We start from the raw sequence: 18,250 nt of genomic DNA, 5'->3' as shown, positions 1-18,250 counted from the left end.
AAAACATTGCTTTTAACGTTGTCTACTAAATTATCATTTTCATGAATTATATTTAGCGGTTCGCAGTTTATAATTTTCTCACAATGATTACCACAAGTTAAAATACCTTCCTTAAAATTCAATATTACATTAGCTTTCTTCATAAAGTTATACCCGATAAGAATGTCCGCTTCCAAATTTGAAATTTCTTAGAATCTTTCTTTGAAACCAAAAACCGTTGCTTCATAAAAATAATTGATGATGGTAAAACCATTGATGGTTCTTACCCTTTTTATACCCTTCACCACTACTGTGGCACAGGGTATAATAAGTTTGTGCATTTGTATGTAACGCCAAGAAATAGTGGTCATAGACCCATCTTTTAGTATACCGATCGGCTTAGAATTAAATTCTGAGTCGATTTAGCGATGTCCGTCTGTCTGTCCGTCCGTCTGTCTGTATATGTAATTTTGTGCACAAAGTACAGCTCGCAATTTAAGTCCGATCGTCCTCAAATTTAGCAAAGGGCCGTTTCTTGGGACAGAGACAATCGCTATTGGTTTTGGAAAAAATCGGTTCAGATTTAGATATAGCTGCCATATATATTTATCCCCGATTTGGTCATAGTTAGCGTATTTATCAACCGATTTTCTTGAAATACCGCACATCCAAATACTTTATGAATCTCGAAAATCTTGCAAAATATCAGCCAAATCGGTTCAGATTTAGATATAGCTCCCATATATATCTTTCGTCCGATTTAGACTCATATGACCACAGAAGCCAAAGTTTACTACCGATCTTCGTGAAATTTTGCACAGAGGGTACAATTGACATTCTACCAATGCTTGGTAAATTTGATTGAAATCGGTTCAAATTTAGATATAGCTCCCGTATATATCTTTCGTCCGATTTGAACTTATATGGCCACAAAAGCCAGAGTTTTGCCATGATTTGCTTCAAATTTTGCACAAGGGGTACATTTAATAGTATCGTTAAATGTGTCAAATTTTGTTAAAATCGGTTCAGATTTAGATATAGCTCACATATATATCTTTCGCCCGGTTTGGACTTATATGGCCTCAAAAGCCGAGTTTTGCCCTGACTTACTTCAAATTTTGCACAAGCGGTACTTTTAACGATACTAATGTATGTGCCAAATATGGTCAAAATCGATTCAGATTTAGATATAGCTCCCATATATATCTTTCGTCCGATTTGAACTTATATGGCCTCCAAATCCAGGGTTTTGCCGTGATTTGCTTCAAATTTCGCACAAGGAGTACGAAATTTGAAGTATCGGTAATTGTGCCAAATTTGGTTGAAATCGGTTCAGATTTAGATATGGCTCCCATATATATCTTCAGCCCGATTTGCACTCATATGACCAGGGGGCCAATGTTATACTCCCATTTAAGTGAAATTTCGCATAGATAGCAGAATTATTATTCTAACTATACATGTCAAATTTAGTCAAAATCGGTTCAGATTATATATAGCTCCCATATATACGTACACCAGAGTTGGGGAAATATGGTAGACTGTAACACATTTTAGACCCATTTTCAATGGAAGTTTCCTCCAATTACACACAGAAAACAGATTGATTAGAAAACGGTGAAGTCAATAGAAAATTATTCCCCGTAACATACAGTTTGTTACAACGACTAAAATTGTTAAATTTCTGTAAAACCATATGAAAATGAATTGTACGGAATGTCGGTACTCACAACCAACTGGGTGTGTTAGTAACCAAATTACTTTTTTTCAAAAAAATTGTATTCCTATTAGTTACTCCAACTTCGGAAAATGATGTTTTCGAACCATGTATTGGTTGTACCAATCGAATGACAATTGGTTACATTAATACTTTTCATTAAATTGGTACCCACAATCAACTTACTGTGAACAGACCCAATACAGCATTGCTTCAAGTTAATTTGGTATTCAGAATCAAATATTTACTGAGCCAACAAAAAGTTGGCTATGATTTGTAATGACATGTAAAAATTTAATTAATTGTTTTACGTCAGAAAAAAAACTGAAAAAATGGGATATTACGTGAAAATCACATACAGAGGAATATCATCTATCGTTAAGTTTGCAGAAAAATCTGCTGAAGCAATTCACCGGGACGGTAAGTAGTATTTTTTATGAATTATAGGATATAAAAAGATCCAACGTTTATTGTTAAAAAATTTCGTTTTTATAAAATATCGCGTTCTTAGAGCAAAAATATAGTTTTAACCATGCTACTATCCTTCAATATTGATGGTATCGGGTTGAAATGTATCATTGCTTGTGTCACTTCTTGATTGCGATTTTCCAGTTTTTGCACGGTTGAAAAAGACTGTTTTTCATATGTTTGGCTATAAACATTATATGTTTGGAACACAAATTTGTAAACACAATATTTTTGAGTGCAAGCATATAATGTTCATAAACTAGCATAACATGTTTGGGACATATATGTTAATATGTTAGAACATATTATGTTTGGGACATAAAATGTTTTTAAATATAATATGCTTGGATGCAAACATATATTAATTTAGAAATAGCCTATTAACATATATGTGTTTAGTAGCTTGGAGCGCTATTTAACAGGGAGCGATATTGAATTAAGTTGGTGGTTGTTGCTTGTTATTACAAAATTAACATTTTATTTTTCCTTGGGCAATTGATCAGCTACTTCTTTGATCCTTACAAACTGTGTGGTCCGCTGTTCGAGTCCCCGCCCGGCAAAAGGTAAAATTAAAATAAAAAAAATCATAAAATTGAATAATTTCTTCTACAATGTTTGTATTACAGAAAAAGGTGCCAAGAACTAAAAAATGTCGTGGAAGTGAGAAAGATATGGGGGAATATACAATTAGGCAGAAACAAAGTTTTGAGCATTCAGGTCGAAAACCTATGTTGTTAGCACCTATATTACCTGTTTATTTTCATAATTCATTATGATTGTAAATATATGAATAAATAAATAAAATTTTGAGCACAATATTGTTTGGGAGAATCTTTTTAAGCATATAATATTTTTGGGTGCAAAATGCTTCCAAACATATTATATGTTCACAAAATAACATATTGTTTTTTGGAAGACAACATTATTGAATTTGGATGCAAAAATACAAAATGTTTGGAGCCTAGACTACCCAAACATATATTGTTTAGACCAATATGCTTTCAAACATATTATATATTGGAAGAGATCAAACATATAAATGTTTGGGCAATACCCAAAAATGTATATGCTTGATGCAAAATATGTTTGGGAGTATATGTTACAGAAGCGATTTTTTATGAGGGTGTATGGTGTTGCGGTTTGAAGTGGTTATTATGGTAAAAAGGTGTCTTGGTTACGATATTTTGGGAACTTCCTAATTCCATTGGTTCTGGTTTGGATTCAAGCTGTTCATGAACAATCGAATTACTTGGGTTGTGGTAGCAGTTGCCGATGGCAATGTTTGAAGTCAGATATTTATGAAATAAAGCTGTGGTTGAACTTATGATTGATTTAGTTTAGTCAATTTAATTAAAAAAATAGTAATTGATATTAAAACTATTCTTTCATAAATTAATATCTTAATAATGCTGTGAAAAAGCGTCGCGAAAAAAGGGTCTAGAAGTGGTGCAAAATTGGCGGAGAAGCAATGAATGTAATATGAGCTTGTCATAGGACAAATGTCCACCGTTTCATCAGCCGTTGCAATGCATTTGCATCACTTCTTAAGGTGAGATCCGAATTCAGTGTTTTGAATGTGAATTAAAAATTTTTGTGATATTTTTCCAAATAAATAATTTTTATATTGTTTTTATGATTTTTAATGCATTCTGACGCTTGTTTGAAACGTTTTTCCTCGAATAATTTCCAAAATTATCGATTTTTCTATAATGGATTTATCAGTTTTGTGGCAAAATTTGAATAATTTGTACCAATTTATTTATTCTTACTCTTTTTTAAACTATTTGAAAAAAAAGAAAATAAAAAATTACACATTAAAATATGAAAGTAAAAAACTTCCTGCGTAGTTAAAATAATTGAGGACATTTTTGGAAGTACTTTTAAAGTTGTGCCTTTAAAACAACTCACAATTTTTTTGCTGGGTAAAGTTGCTTTTAGTTGCTTTATTATAAATTAATTGTCAAGTTATTTTGATGTCTATTTTTTTATTCAATTTTATGAACTAAAACATTAATTGAACCTATATGTTCAGTCTATAAATTTTTAGCTAGGGGGGCTATAGCCCCCCTAGGAAAATTGTCTAGCTACGCTAATGGGTCAGGTTCAAATTATTTCCATGTGTCATTATTGTTTTATTAATTAGATCGGTTAATTTTTTATTTACCTCATTATAATAGGTCATTATTGACTGTGGTCCCTGCCTCATTACACTGAGTTCCTGTTCGATAAGGTGTAGCGGTCTTTTGTCCGCATATGCAAAATCTAAACGACTGATAATAGCGTCAAAATTTAGAACAGTTCCATGGTTAGTTAATGTGTCATTAGCTTCGTCTATTATTTTATTACGCAGAATGGTTAGAGCAGAGTAGTATCGCTTACTACTTCTGGTATACAAGTTCATGGTATGAGTGGCAGCTTCACGCCAGCTGACATACGAATTTTTACCGTCAAACGTCGGCATAGATTTAACGACGTCTAGCGGTTCGTCACATCGAACGCCTATTGGAATGACTTCTTCCTCAAATTCTGTAACCGCATCAGAAAAGGTTAATCGCCCTAAGCTCCTAGTTAACTCCTCTATTTTAGACGATATAATCGTCTACTCGTCCACTACACCCTCACAAAAAATCGCTTCTGTAACATATACTCCCAAACATATTTTGCTTCAAGCATATACATTTTTGGGTATTGCCCAAACATTTATATGTTTGATCTCTTCCAATATATAATATGTTTGAAAGCATATTGGTCTAAACAATATATGTTTGGGTAGTCTAAGTTCCAAACATTTTGTATTTTTGCATCCAAATTCAATAATGTTGTCTTCCAAAAAACAATATGTTATTATGTGACCATATAATATGTTTGGAAGCATTTTGCACCCAAAAATATTATATGCTTAAAAAAAATTCTCCCAAACAATATTGTACTCAAAATTTTATTTATTTATTTATATATTTACAATCATAATGAATTATGAAAATAAACAGGTAATATAGGTGCTAACAACATAGGTTTTCGACCTGAATGCTCAAAATGTTGTTTCTGCCCAATTGTATATTCCCCGACATCTTTCTCACTTCCACGAGATTTTTTAGTTCTTAGCACCTTTTTCTGTAATACAAACATTGTAGAAGAAATTATTCAATTTTATGATTTTTTTTTTGTATTTTAATTTTACCTTTTGCCGGACGGGGATTCGAACAGCGGACCACACAGTTTGTAAGGATCAAAGAAGTAGCTGATCAATTGTCCAAGGAAAAATAAAATGTTAATTTTGTAATAACAAGCAACAACCACCAACTTAATTCAATATCGCTCCCTGTTAAATAGCGCTCCAAGCTACTAAACACATATATGTTTATAGGCTATTTCTAAATTAATATATGTTTGCATTCAAGCATATTATATTTACAAACATTTTATGTCCCAAACATACTATGTTCTAACATATTAACATATATGTCCCAAACATGTTATGCTAGTTTATGAACATTATATGCTTGCACTCAAAAATATTGTGTTTAAAAATTTGTGTTCCAAACATATAATGTTTATAGCCAAACATATGAAAAACAGTCTTTTTCAACCGTGTATAAAAGATCATTCTGAACATTTGAATTTAATAATAAATAAACTAAAAGAGTCCAATATGAAAATATCTTTAGAAAAATCTAAATTCTATGAAAAGGAAATAAAATTCTTGGGTTATGTTGTCGCTCAAAACGTAATTATAACTGATCCAAAGAAAATAGTAACGATTAATGAATATCCTTTGCCTAAAATTCTAAGACAACTCCGAAGTTTTCTCGGCATGATCGGATATTATAGGAAATTTATTAAAAACTACGCGGACATAGCAAAACCGTAAGCTAGATACTTGTGTGGAAAACAAAAAAAAATAAATATATATATAAATATAAATATATATATATATATATATATATATATATATATATATATATATATATATATATATATATATATATATATATATATATATATATATATATATATATATATATATATATATATATATATATATATATATATATATATATATATATATATATATATATATATATATATATATATATATATATATATTTGAACGCTAGACACCAATTCGATGTACCGTAATATGAACTTTGTAATGAAAGTTAGATCAACATTTAATTTTTTTTCGCTGAAGATATATATATATATATATATATATTTATATTTGATATATATATATATTTGCACTCTTCAGCGAAAAAAAATTAAATGTTGATCTAACTTTCATTACAAAGTTCATATTACGGTACATCGAATTGGTGTCTAGCGTTCAAATCGGAAATGATATTCATAGCATAGAGGGCAATAAACATCGTTAAAAAGAAAAATTTTATGTACCGTTATATTCGTCCAAAAGAGAAATGAAACAATTTTTGCACATATATTTATTTTACAGAGGTATTTCGTTGTTGTAAGTGTTTCCAAAAAGTTAGTGTTGGCGTAAAAATCACTCCTACACTGTTAGAAAAATATGTTTTTCATATGTTCCGATATAAACAAAATGTGTTTCGGGCACGATTTTAAACCACAATATATTTAAGTGCGAACATGTAATGTTCCTAAACTAACACTAAATGTTTGGGACATCTATGTTAATATGTTAGAATATATTATGTTTGGGGCATCAATGTTTCATAAAAATCATATGTGTGAATACAAACATATATAAATTTACAAATTTCGACTAAACATACATATGTTGTGATATTTTATTCAAAGCGACAGAGAGAGTATAGAGAGAAATAGAGATGGAAACCGGGAGAGTTGACGAAAGATATCAATAAAACACAGCAAAAGAGTCAAAAGAGAACAATTTCTGTGAAACCGCTTGTATGTTGTTTCGGAAAACTGTTTTATGATAAGGCCAAAAATTTGATATGTTTAAGTCTAAATATTATTTAATTTGAATAAAGAGAATATACATTCTGAACCAAGAGAATAGACATTTGAAAAACAAACAGCTTATGTTTTCGCCTTGAGAGCAGCATTTTATGTATGTGTGGACATGTGTTTTGTTTATCATTTTGGCATTATGGGCACAATTTTTTTCTTGGTTCGTTAAAAGAAATCAGGGGTCTTCATAAAAATAACGAAAGGGCACTATACTCTTTTTAGAGTTGGGACAGTAAAATGAAATAAGGAGGAAATAGTGAAAAATTACACAGTAAAATGTAAAAAAACAAACTTTAGTTCCTCTTTATTAAAAAGTAGTCCACGAGGAGTTGACGGACACCATCAAATATAAAAGCGGGCATTATGTTCGAGTTTTACAGCTAAAACAATTTAAAAAGTTTATTTTCTTTAAAATGAATTATTAAAGAAAAATAAAAGGAATTTTAGAGCGATGGTGTTAAATGCTAGTAAAAAACTGTTCACTCCTAAATAAATTTATGTTTATATTATAAAATTATGTATGTATGTTTATACTCGACTCCACGTTCTTCTTTTGTTAGTTTTTGAATTCCTTCCAAATTTTAAAGTTTTGTACAAAAACAGTTTTTTATTACAAGATTGTTATTTTTGCAATAAAAAATAATATTTTATCCAAAAATCAGTCAATTTCGTTTATATCAAGCACTGTTACTGACTATAAATCTTTAATAACACACATTTCGAAGTTTCATTTAAAAAAAATTAATATAGTATAAATATAAATGTGTAAATTAAAAAAAAAAAAAAAACAAAAAAAAAAATGTTCGGTCGGAGCAGGGATTGAACCCACGACCCTTTGCATGCAAGGCAGACATGCTAACCACTGCTCCACGTGGCAAACAAATGTATGTTTCTGTTAAATAATGTTATGTTTGCATGGGCTCGTGGGCGCTGCAAACTATGCTATATAAATGTAACTTAAAACGATAATTATCTACTGGTGACTATAACAGCTACGTAGCCCAGTGGATAGTGTGTTGGCTTACAAACTGTATGGTCCTCGGTTCGATTCTCCGTGCAGGCGAAAGGTAAAATTTAAAAAAATTTATAAAAGTGAATAATTTCTTCAACATTATTTGTATTACAGAGAAAGGTTCCAATAACTAAAAAATTTCGTGGAAGTGAAAATTACGAGTATGTTAGGGAATGAGCACAATCGTGTTTGGGAAAAATTCTTCCAAGCATATAATATTTTTGGCTCAAAATGCTTCCAAACATATAATATGTTCACATAAAACAAACATATTAATGTTTCGGCAGTATGCAATAATATATGTGCTTCCTGCAAAATATGTTTGGAACATATGTTAAAGAAGCGATTTTTTTTGAGGGTGTAGGTATTTCAATTCATTTGCTATTAGTACCTCTCTTCCATTAAAAACCCATTTCTCATATCTGCTCCGTCTACCTCCGTTTCCGAAAACCATTACTTCCGATTTTTCGAGGTTCACTTCTAGATTCCATGTTGTACAATAGACTTCTAAATTCCTGTAAAGTCTTGCCGAAATCTAGAGGAAAAAGAAACTGATCAATTGAGTTAATTTATCTGCTTTATATTAAACTGTTTTAAGAAAGTAATCGCGTAAATTTCAACGCGAAAAGCGAACATAGTACTTACCTTAAATTGAAAAATAATTTAGCAGCGAAACTCGAACTTAATGCCCACTTTTATTTTTTAAAGTGTCCGTCAACTCCTCTTGGTCTACTTATTAATAAAGAGGAACTAATATTTATTTTTATACATTATACTCCTTAATTTTTCAATGTTTCCACATTTTTCGTTTTACAGTCTCGACTTGTTTTGATGCATTACTGTTCACTACTGCTGTAACCTCTAAAATGAATAGAGTGTCCTTTCGTTATTTTTATGAAGATCCTTTTGTAATTTTTATATATTTTTCGGTTTTATTTGTTAATTTTCTTTATCTGAATATTTTGACATACTCGCCGTACGTTCCGATTTGTTTTGACAAAACAATAAAAAAATGATGCCGAAATGAACTCATAGCAGCAGTTTTCCTAAACAACATGCAAACAGTTACAAACAACGACCAATTGCACTCTTTTGATTCTCTCGCTGTATTATGTTGATATCTTTCGTCAACCTACCCGGTTTCCACCTCTATACTCTCGCTCTCTGAATAAAATATCGCAATTTATATATTGTTACGAATTAAATATTTCTAGATTTAAGTTTATTTAAATTAGTTTCCGTTAATTTAAAATTGTAACGATAAAATTACATAATTACTTGTTATGTTAGAATCATCTATTTATTTTCTGGTATTTTGTGTTTGTAGTTTCTCAATCGCTCATAGCAAAGTAAACCCTTTCTCATTGCCTTTTGTTATTGTTGTAGTAATAAGAGCATAACCAGATGTATATATGTGTACACACAAAAAAAAATTCTGATTCAATTAGTTTTTTAATTGAAATGTCTTCAATTACAGAAATGATAGTATCAATTAAAAAATTAATTGAAGGCAAATTAAAAAATTAATTGATCCAAATAAAAAATTAATTGATACTATTAATTTTTGTGATTGATTTTTGTTTCAATTAAAATATTTGTTGAATCAATTAAATTTTTGATTGAATATTTTTTAAAACTCAATTAAAATTTTAATTGAAAAAATGTTCGTGAATTTTTTTCTGTGTATATACAGTTAGTGTATGTGTGCGCCATCTGACAGATGAATTACAAGATGCTTGCAGATTATTCTAGATGGTTGTACACAAGACTAGACAAGATATACCAAATGGATGTAGTCTATTCTACAACCATATTGCCATCAGACAGAGGGAGCTGTCATGTCAGTAGTAAAACTAATCGCGAAAAGTACAAGAGCAAAGTAAATTAGTGAAACCTATAAGATAAAGAAATAAATTGTCGGTATTTGAAAAGAATTGTGTTTTAATTATCGGGTTATTAAACACGCCTCACTATAAAAAACAAATCAATATGTTTACATTCACACATATTATTTTCATGAAACATATGTGTCTCAAACATTTTATGCTAATTTATGAACATTATATTTTTGTACTTAAATATATTGTGTTTAAAAAATTCTGCCTGAAACACATTTTGTTTACATCAGAACATATTATTCAAGTCAAGCTTTGTATCGAATATTTGAAGTCAAAGGTGAATATGTTTGACATGGTCCATTTGAATAGAAACGTTTCATTTGAATTGTAAAAGGTTTCCTTTGAAATGAAAAAACAAAAAATCATTTTATTTTAAAAAGGTTTCAATTGAACTGAAAATGCTATATTTGCTCAGTACAACCCATACAATGGAATAAAGTGAAACCTCTTATACTTGAACACTCTGAAAAGCGAACACCTCTCAACAGTACACAACGACCCATGAAGTTTACTATATTACCACATTAAAATTAGCCTTTCATAAGTGGTCACCTACCAAATGTATACAAAATGTAGGCGATCACATCTGATAGGTTTCCCCCTTAAAGGCCGGTATGCACCTCTAGCGAAATTTTCGGTAGCAAAAATTTATTTAAGTCTACAACAAAAAAAAACAGGGCTGTGTACACAAATTTTAAACCAGCTAATCGCATTTAAAAATTGTTAATATATGTTCCAAATATTCTTCAAATAAATTGTTTATTATTTACAGACCTTTTAAAACTTTTACGCACACAATGATTGTAATAAATTAAATGTTTGCTGCCAAAATATGCTTTTGACAACCCTGTTATTTTCATTAGAGGTGCGTACCAGCTTACGAAATTGAACGCTACCGAAAATTTCGTTAGCATAAATAGCAATGTATTTCTTATGGGACTGAAATTTTTCGCTAGAGGTGCATACCGGCCTTAAAACGTAACAAAAACATTTATGGTATGGCTTTACTTACCTTTGATTTTTATTAATGAAATTCTTAGGGAACGTAATATTCTCAGGATTTATTACAGGGTAACCATTTGCCTTCAGGTATAAGCTCACATCTTGGGGCTTGCATTGAATTTCTTGAAAGGAAATAATATTTAGACATTTACTCACAAAATAACAATGCATTACTTACGAAAAACACTCTTCGCTTCCTCCCTAGCTTTAAAAGTGAATAAAGCACGGCGAGTATCTGACGGGACTAGAAAATGAAGAATAGCAACGTCCTTATACGATGAGTACTTCAATAGTATGTTTGATGGTAGTCGTACTGATAACGTAGCAAAATCATTGTGTTGATCTTGTCCATTGGTTGCATTCTGTCGAATGTTTAAATGTGTACAAGTTACATCGAATACAAACTTTCCAAACGCCATCATCAATATAGTAATTATGATTTTGGAAAGATACATCGTCGTGACAATGCCGTATTTTCTTTTTAATAAAGAAACAATTCGTTGTATGGACAATTAATTAATAAAGCGACGCACATTGATTCTGAAAAAAATAGATTTACATGGGTTACATATTTGGTTATGGTGTTTTATTCCATACACTTAAATCATACATATAAAATCATTGCATTTAATGACGACTTCAATACTAATGAAGATGTTTCCCATCTTTTTACGGAAAATGACCTTTGGTGAATAGAGTTTACTTTTATATAAAAATGTCAATTTTAAAATCGATTCACCTAGCTCTAATAACACAACGCCTTCTGCGCTTTACAGATTATCAGTTATTCCGGACGGAATGTCGGTGTTTGTAAAGAATCTTACAGTGTGTCGGATCGATACGACTTGTCGGCGATGACTAAATAATCGGTAAATGTATTATCGATCCCATAAACATGCAGCATTATCGATTATGCCTTCGGACTTAACTTATAATGTGCACAATATATGGGATATGTTCGACACGAGCACTGTCGTCCGGAATAACTGATAGTCTGTAAAGCGCATTCCACAACAATATACAAGCAGTTTCAGTGCAACCATCAATTGCTCTCATTATATTCTCTCTATCTGTGTTATGTTGATATCTTTCGTCAACTCTATCGGTTTCCGTCTCTATTTCTTCATCTATATTCTCTCTTTCTCGCTATCTGTTTAATAGAGGTCTGTATCGAATATCTTTCCACTATATGTATGTAATTTGATGATTTCAATCACGAAAATCACGGATTCAATCATTTTTTAAATTGAAATGTCTTCAATCACGAAAATGATAATATCAATCACCCATTTTTATTGAAAACCAACACGATATTCAATTAAAGTAGAAAGTCGGGCGGGGCCGACTATATCATACCCTAAACCACCCCTACTGAATTAGTAAACATTTTTTGTGGGGTATCAATGGGATAGGTTTGGGAGATAAACCGCATTTCCATATTTAACCCTTCGTTGCATGACATTGCATATATGCAATGTTAGTTTCTTGCCTGTCTAGCTCGTATTCTTATTCACATTTTGGAAGCCGTAGATTATATTTGATAAGAATTTTATTCAGTATCGTAACAATTTCATTTGAATAAATCGAAATTAAAATAAGTATTTTGAGTACCTCTAAAAATTTAACTTATTTGTTTTAATATTATGAAACTTTCTTAAACCATTTTTAAATGTATGTATAAAATGAACTACTCTATTCTAAACGCTACAAAATATATTTACAAGTGTTCTACGATGAATAATATCATATCTGCAATTTCATGCGTTTTAGCCGATATGAACTGTCATTGCATATATGCCATATAATTGCATATGTGCAATATCATGCATTTAATCCATTTTTGTTACTACTAGGACACTTAGCGACGAATATGAATATAAAAACTTATATTTTGATGATGAGGGAGATTTAAACAGGGAGTTTGATATAAATCGAGGTCGTAGAAGGAGCACAAGATGTAAGATTCGAATTGATCCTTGGCCTACATCGTTAGAGAATCGTATAACATACAAGCTGTTGTAATTGTTACACGTATATTCATCGTGATAGATAGGTTCAAAATTTTTCTGCGGTGTTCTATCCGCTGTCAATAATGTTGGTGATAATTTTAGATGTTTCAAAGCTCCTCAAAGTGGTTCATAATATGGTTAAAGACCATTCGAACTCAGTTATAGAGCTTAATATGGAATCGAACTGCACTCAGTGACCACCATATACAACAATTCTAACATACCAAACAATTTTTATCCTTGCTCAAATTAAATCTTGCAATGAAGGGTTAAATCAAGCAATAAAGGGTTAATCTGAACCGATTTCGATGATTTTTTGCACATACAGTAAATGCTATAGAAAATTAGATTTGGCCAAATTTGAGTCAGATTGGTTGATAAATAAGAGACTTATAGCTAAATTTTGCAAAATCGGGCGATACTTATATATGGGAGCTATATCTAAATCTGAACCGATTTCAATGAAATTTGGCACGCTTAAATGGTGGTTAATTGGATTACTTTGCGGCAAATTTGATGCCGATCGGTTTGTCAATGAACGTAACCTGACCCCATTTATCGAAATCGGGCGATACGTATATATGGGAGCTATATCTAAAATTTGATCCGATTTTTTCCAAATTCAATAGCGTTCGTCTCCGTACCAAAAAAACGCCACACACCAAATTTAATCAAAATCGGTTAATAATTGAATTTTGCGAACAACAAATACACGGACGGACACCAAGAGATCAATCAACTATTTGATTGCTTCAATTAAATAATTAATTGATATTGTCAATAAATTTCAATCAAAAGTTAATATATTGCGCACACAAAATTTTATTTAATTTGGTATGAAATAAAAGAAAATATGCATTTCCTATAAAAAATATTCAATATTTTATTATTGCGAATTATGCTAAACAAAAGAATTTTTTTCTTGTTATTTGTGTGTTTTGTTCTAACATAACTTACACATACAATTACGATCAATAACAACTAATACAAATATCAAAAAAAAATCATAAACCAATTCTTTCACAAAAGGTTAGCGTCACTGAATATTGCCTGTTAATTGAGGATTCCAAAATGAAGACGAATGAAGCGGTTGTTATTCTTCTGGTGTTTCCTTTCTTTATACACCATCACGAACATTGACAGACATATTGTTTGTTGTTTATGTTTAATAATTCTCAAAAACAAACAAAGCGAAATATTCTCTCACTAATTTAAAATAGCAAGTATTTTATACATTTTATTTGTTATTTATTATATTATTTTACTAAATTATGCTTGACAATCTCTAAATTATGCTTGACAATCATAACCACACGATTCCAACTAAAAAAAAAAACAAAAAAAAACAAAACAAGGAACATTTCCTATATTCTAACAAGTGTGTCTCCTTAAGTTTTAAAAGGATTGAATACTTCTTAGTACGAATTAACTAAAATATTTTTCTATGCCAAGTGTTATTCGTATGTATGTTATGATAAGCTTTCTATAATAAAGGAAGTCAGAATTATCATTTTATAAGAAATTTTACTAAATTTGAGGAAACTTGGTTTTAGTTCCCTTTTTGTTTATTTTTACAGATAATAAAATTTTCTTGTTCAGTAGTAAATTCTTATACCCAACGAAGAAACCAGTATTAGTAAAATTCCATGCCTTATTCTAGTTAATGAACTATTTCTAACTGCTTGCAGTTTAGGATTTTTTTTAGTGAAACAAGCAAATTTTATTATTTTACACAAAAATTTACCTTAATGGAAATAAAATGGCTAATTTACTAAATTGATGAACATTTTTTCCTTTAGTTTCGAAGGCACTTTTTCTGGGTGTGCGCCAAGATTTTTAAAAAAATCAGAAGCCTGTAAGCTAAATTACTTTTTCTGAAAGTAACAGAATATTTAGAACTTATTTTTGTTCAATTATAAGACAATTTTGTTAAACATTACCTGTATAGAATATTTGTCGCATCCATTTAATACTTATCTAGAGCATGTAATTGTCACGAAAACCATGTATTTTGTCTTTGTAAAGATAATTTTCGAGCAGAGAAAAATGTATGCATGCAATAAGCATTTAAATGGTTCTCAAATGCCGCATTATTTAAATTATAGAATTTGAGAATTTGATTTGAGGAAAATCATGTACCTGACCATTCAATTTGTCGACTTTTTTGCAGGTAAAAAAGCATTTTTGTAGGTTAGGGATAGACATGTATAGAACCATTACACGGCCATAAAGACCATGTACATTTTTTCGTGACCATTTAATTTTTTAACTTTTTTGCAGCGAAAAGAATTTTATAAAAACATTGAGTAGGTACACACGATTTTCATTTTGCGCGTCAGTCGCGTGTTGATTGTTGCTTGGAATGGATGGAGAATACGGAATTACTGTGTTTTGTGTTAATTTATTTATTCAGAAGAGGCACGTGGTTTTATGTGAACACAAAAAAGGAAAGTGTAATTGAAAAAAATACCTGGTTTTTGTTCTGCATTTTGCTTATGGTATAATTTATTTTTATTTGCAGTTACATGATGCCTGCGCTTGCACATTTGATGGGCACGACATAAATATGGAATGATTACAGATTGTTGAAATTGAACCAAAATAGAGCGTGTAAAATTATGTGATGTTTGCTTGCACGACATTACTCGTATAAATACAAATAAACAATGAATTAGTTTATAAATAGATAAAAACAAATAAATAAAATTAATTTTGTGTGTTTCTTTTCTCAAGTGGCGTCCTGTTTCGACGACAAAAAAAGTTTTTCATAAAGATCAAAGCATTTTAGGTTGTGACCATGTTCTTTTAACTAGAAGAAAAACATTTTTGACGAATACCATAACATTTTAGATCGTGACCATTGTCTTTTGATTCAAACTAAATTATTTTTATCAATATAGTAACAGTTTAGATGAGGACATTTTTATTTTTCTTAGAACCATGTTCACTGAGCCAACATGGTTGTAGGTGAAAATGTTACATGGTTGCCGCAAAAATAGCTCTTATCATATTATTTCGAATTTGATTGTGACAATCATGTTTCTTCTCTGCGTGTAGTTGTGCATGGTAATTTTCTGTTTGTTATATGAAATAAATATTTTTGTGTTGTTTTTGACAAAAAAATATGTTTTGTTTCAATATTATTTATATTAGAGATTTTTTTGACGATTTTTAAAATCTAAATGCCTATTATGACTATCTTTCCGGAAAAAAAACTAACTTTTTCTTGAAATTTTATTGGCACCCCTGCTCAGAGTACACTTCAAAAAGAGAAAATAGAAATGCGTATTCGTTGGTAATGAAGATATCAGAGTACCAACAATAAGTTACTCGTGGCTTTTGGTATTCATCAAAATGTGTACCAATCGTTTTGCGACTCTCTCTAATAGATTTACTCATGTACCAAGTGCACGTGTATTCTGCGAATACAAATGGAATTGTGCAGACCTCTACTAAATAAGGTATCGCAACATATATATGTTTACTCGAAATTTCTACGAAATTTATGGACTCTTCCATAAAATAGATATACGTTTAAGTTATATATTTTTTCGTAAACACTTGTTATTAAATTATGACATTTTTAAAAATGTGCATGTACTCTCTCATAAAATTAATGAAACTTACATAATATATCGAAAAATACTGGTTTTCTCTTAGCCTGACAGAGCCACAACACAGAGTTATTCACATATGTATACAATTCAAGCATAGATGCATATATACGAGACAGAAGAAAAAAACAAACATAACATTTTTGAAATCAACACGTATCTTTGCTATGTTTGGTTTTTTAAGTTCAATTAGAGTTGTCGTCGTGAATGGTAGATTATTTATAACTGGAAAAGATTGACGAAATAAAACAATTTTATTAATTAACTGGAAACGTGGATGCTCATGTTTATAAGTAAAATATTATAAAATTATATTCTTTACTCTCTGGACTTTAATGCGGTTTTTAATAAATGGGTTCATACATGTTGAACAATTATGCATACATTAAGAATTAGGGGGAAAAATCCAAATAAGATATATAAAATATTTGTTATTTTAAATTAGTGAAATTAGTAATTTCGTTTTTTTAAACATATTGAACATAAGTAATAAACAATAAGTCTATCAATCTTCTTGGTGGTGTATAAAGAAAGAAAACACCAACAGAATAACAACCCCTTCATTTTCATTCATATTGTAAAAGGAGGACAAAATCGTTAGGCAGCAACTTATTAAAACTGGAAGGCACAAGAAGGAGAAAATAAAATACATTTTACAGTTAATAAAATTACTTGGAAATGGGAAATAGTGTAATAATAAACTAATAGTTCAAGGACAGTCGATGCTGTTGATTATTAATACATATATTTAATATATTAATAAGACATGTCACTCTATATATGAATTCAATTCAGTTAAATTTTTTCATTCTTTAGTATAGTGATACATACACTGTTAGAAAAATATGTTTTTCATATGTTCCGATATAAACAAAATGTGTTTCGGGCACAATTTTTAAACACAATATATTTAAGTGCAAACATGTAATGTTCCTAAACTAACACAAAATGTTTGGGACACATATGTTAATATGTTAGAATATATTATGTTTGGGGCATGAATGTTTCATAAAAATAATATGTGTGAATGTATACATATATAAATTTACAAATTTCGAGTAAACATATATATGTTGTGATACTTTATTCAGAGAGCGACAGAGAGAGAGAGAGAGTTAGAGAGAAAGAAATAGAGATGGAAAACAGGAGAGTTGAATAAAAAGATATCAACATAACACAGCGAGAATGAAATGAGAGCAATTTCTGTGAAACCGCTTGTATGTAGTTTCGGAAAACTGTTTCATGATAAGGCCAAAAATGTAATATGCTTAAGTCTAAATATTATTTAATTTGAATATTAGAATGAGTATTCGGAATAAAGAGAATAGACATTCGGAACCAAGAGAATAGACATTTGAAAAAAAAACAGCATATTTGTATTACAGAAAAAGATGCGAAGAACTCAAAAATTTCGTGGATGTGAAAATTATCTGAGGAAATGTGCACAATATTCTTTGAGGAATTCTTCCAAGCATATACTATTTTTGGATTCAAAATGCTTCCAAACATATAATATGCTCACATAAAACAAACATATTAATGTTTCGGCAGTATCCAATAATATATGTGCTTCCTGCAAAATATGTTTGGAACATATGTTA

General features: G+C 30.1%; 1 protein-coding gene across 3 annotated transcripts in view; it reads right to left on the bottom strand.

The window, feature by feature from the left end:
- The window catches only part of LOC142221510 (uncharacterized), a 549,478-nt gene that overhangs the window by 183,146 nt on the left and 348,082 nt on the right, over positions 1-18,250 (bottom strand). For 2 of the 3 annotated variants that reach the window (XM_075291262.1, XM_075291261.1), the window contains 2 exons: positions 11,205-11,566; positions 11,037-11,148 (listed from right to left, as the gene is read on the bottom strand). In XM_075291262.1, the coding sequence (XP_075147377.1) occupies positions 11,037-11,148; positions 11,205-11,481 (389 nt within the window). In that variant the 5' untranslated portion in view covers positions 11,482-11,566. Of the gene's footprint in view, positions 1-11,036; positions 11,149-11,204; positions 11,567-11,636; positions 11,946-18,250 lie in introns of those variants that run through there. The other variant, XM_075291263.1, reaches the window with a different exon arrangement.

The sequence above is a fragment of the Haematobia irritans genome, chromosome 1 (genome assembly GCF_050003625.1).
Source record: "Haematobia irritans isolate KBUSLIRL chromosome 1, ASM5000362v1, whole genome shotgun sequence".
Taxonomy (NCBI): domain Eukaryota; kingdom Metazoa; phylum Arthropoda; class Insecta; order Diptera; family Muscidae; genus Haematobia; species Haematobia irritans.
Note: the sequence above shows the minus strand (reverse complement) of the source record. Positions and strands in the feature narration are given on the sequence as shown.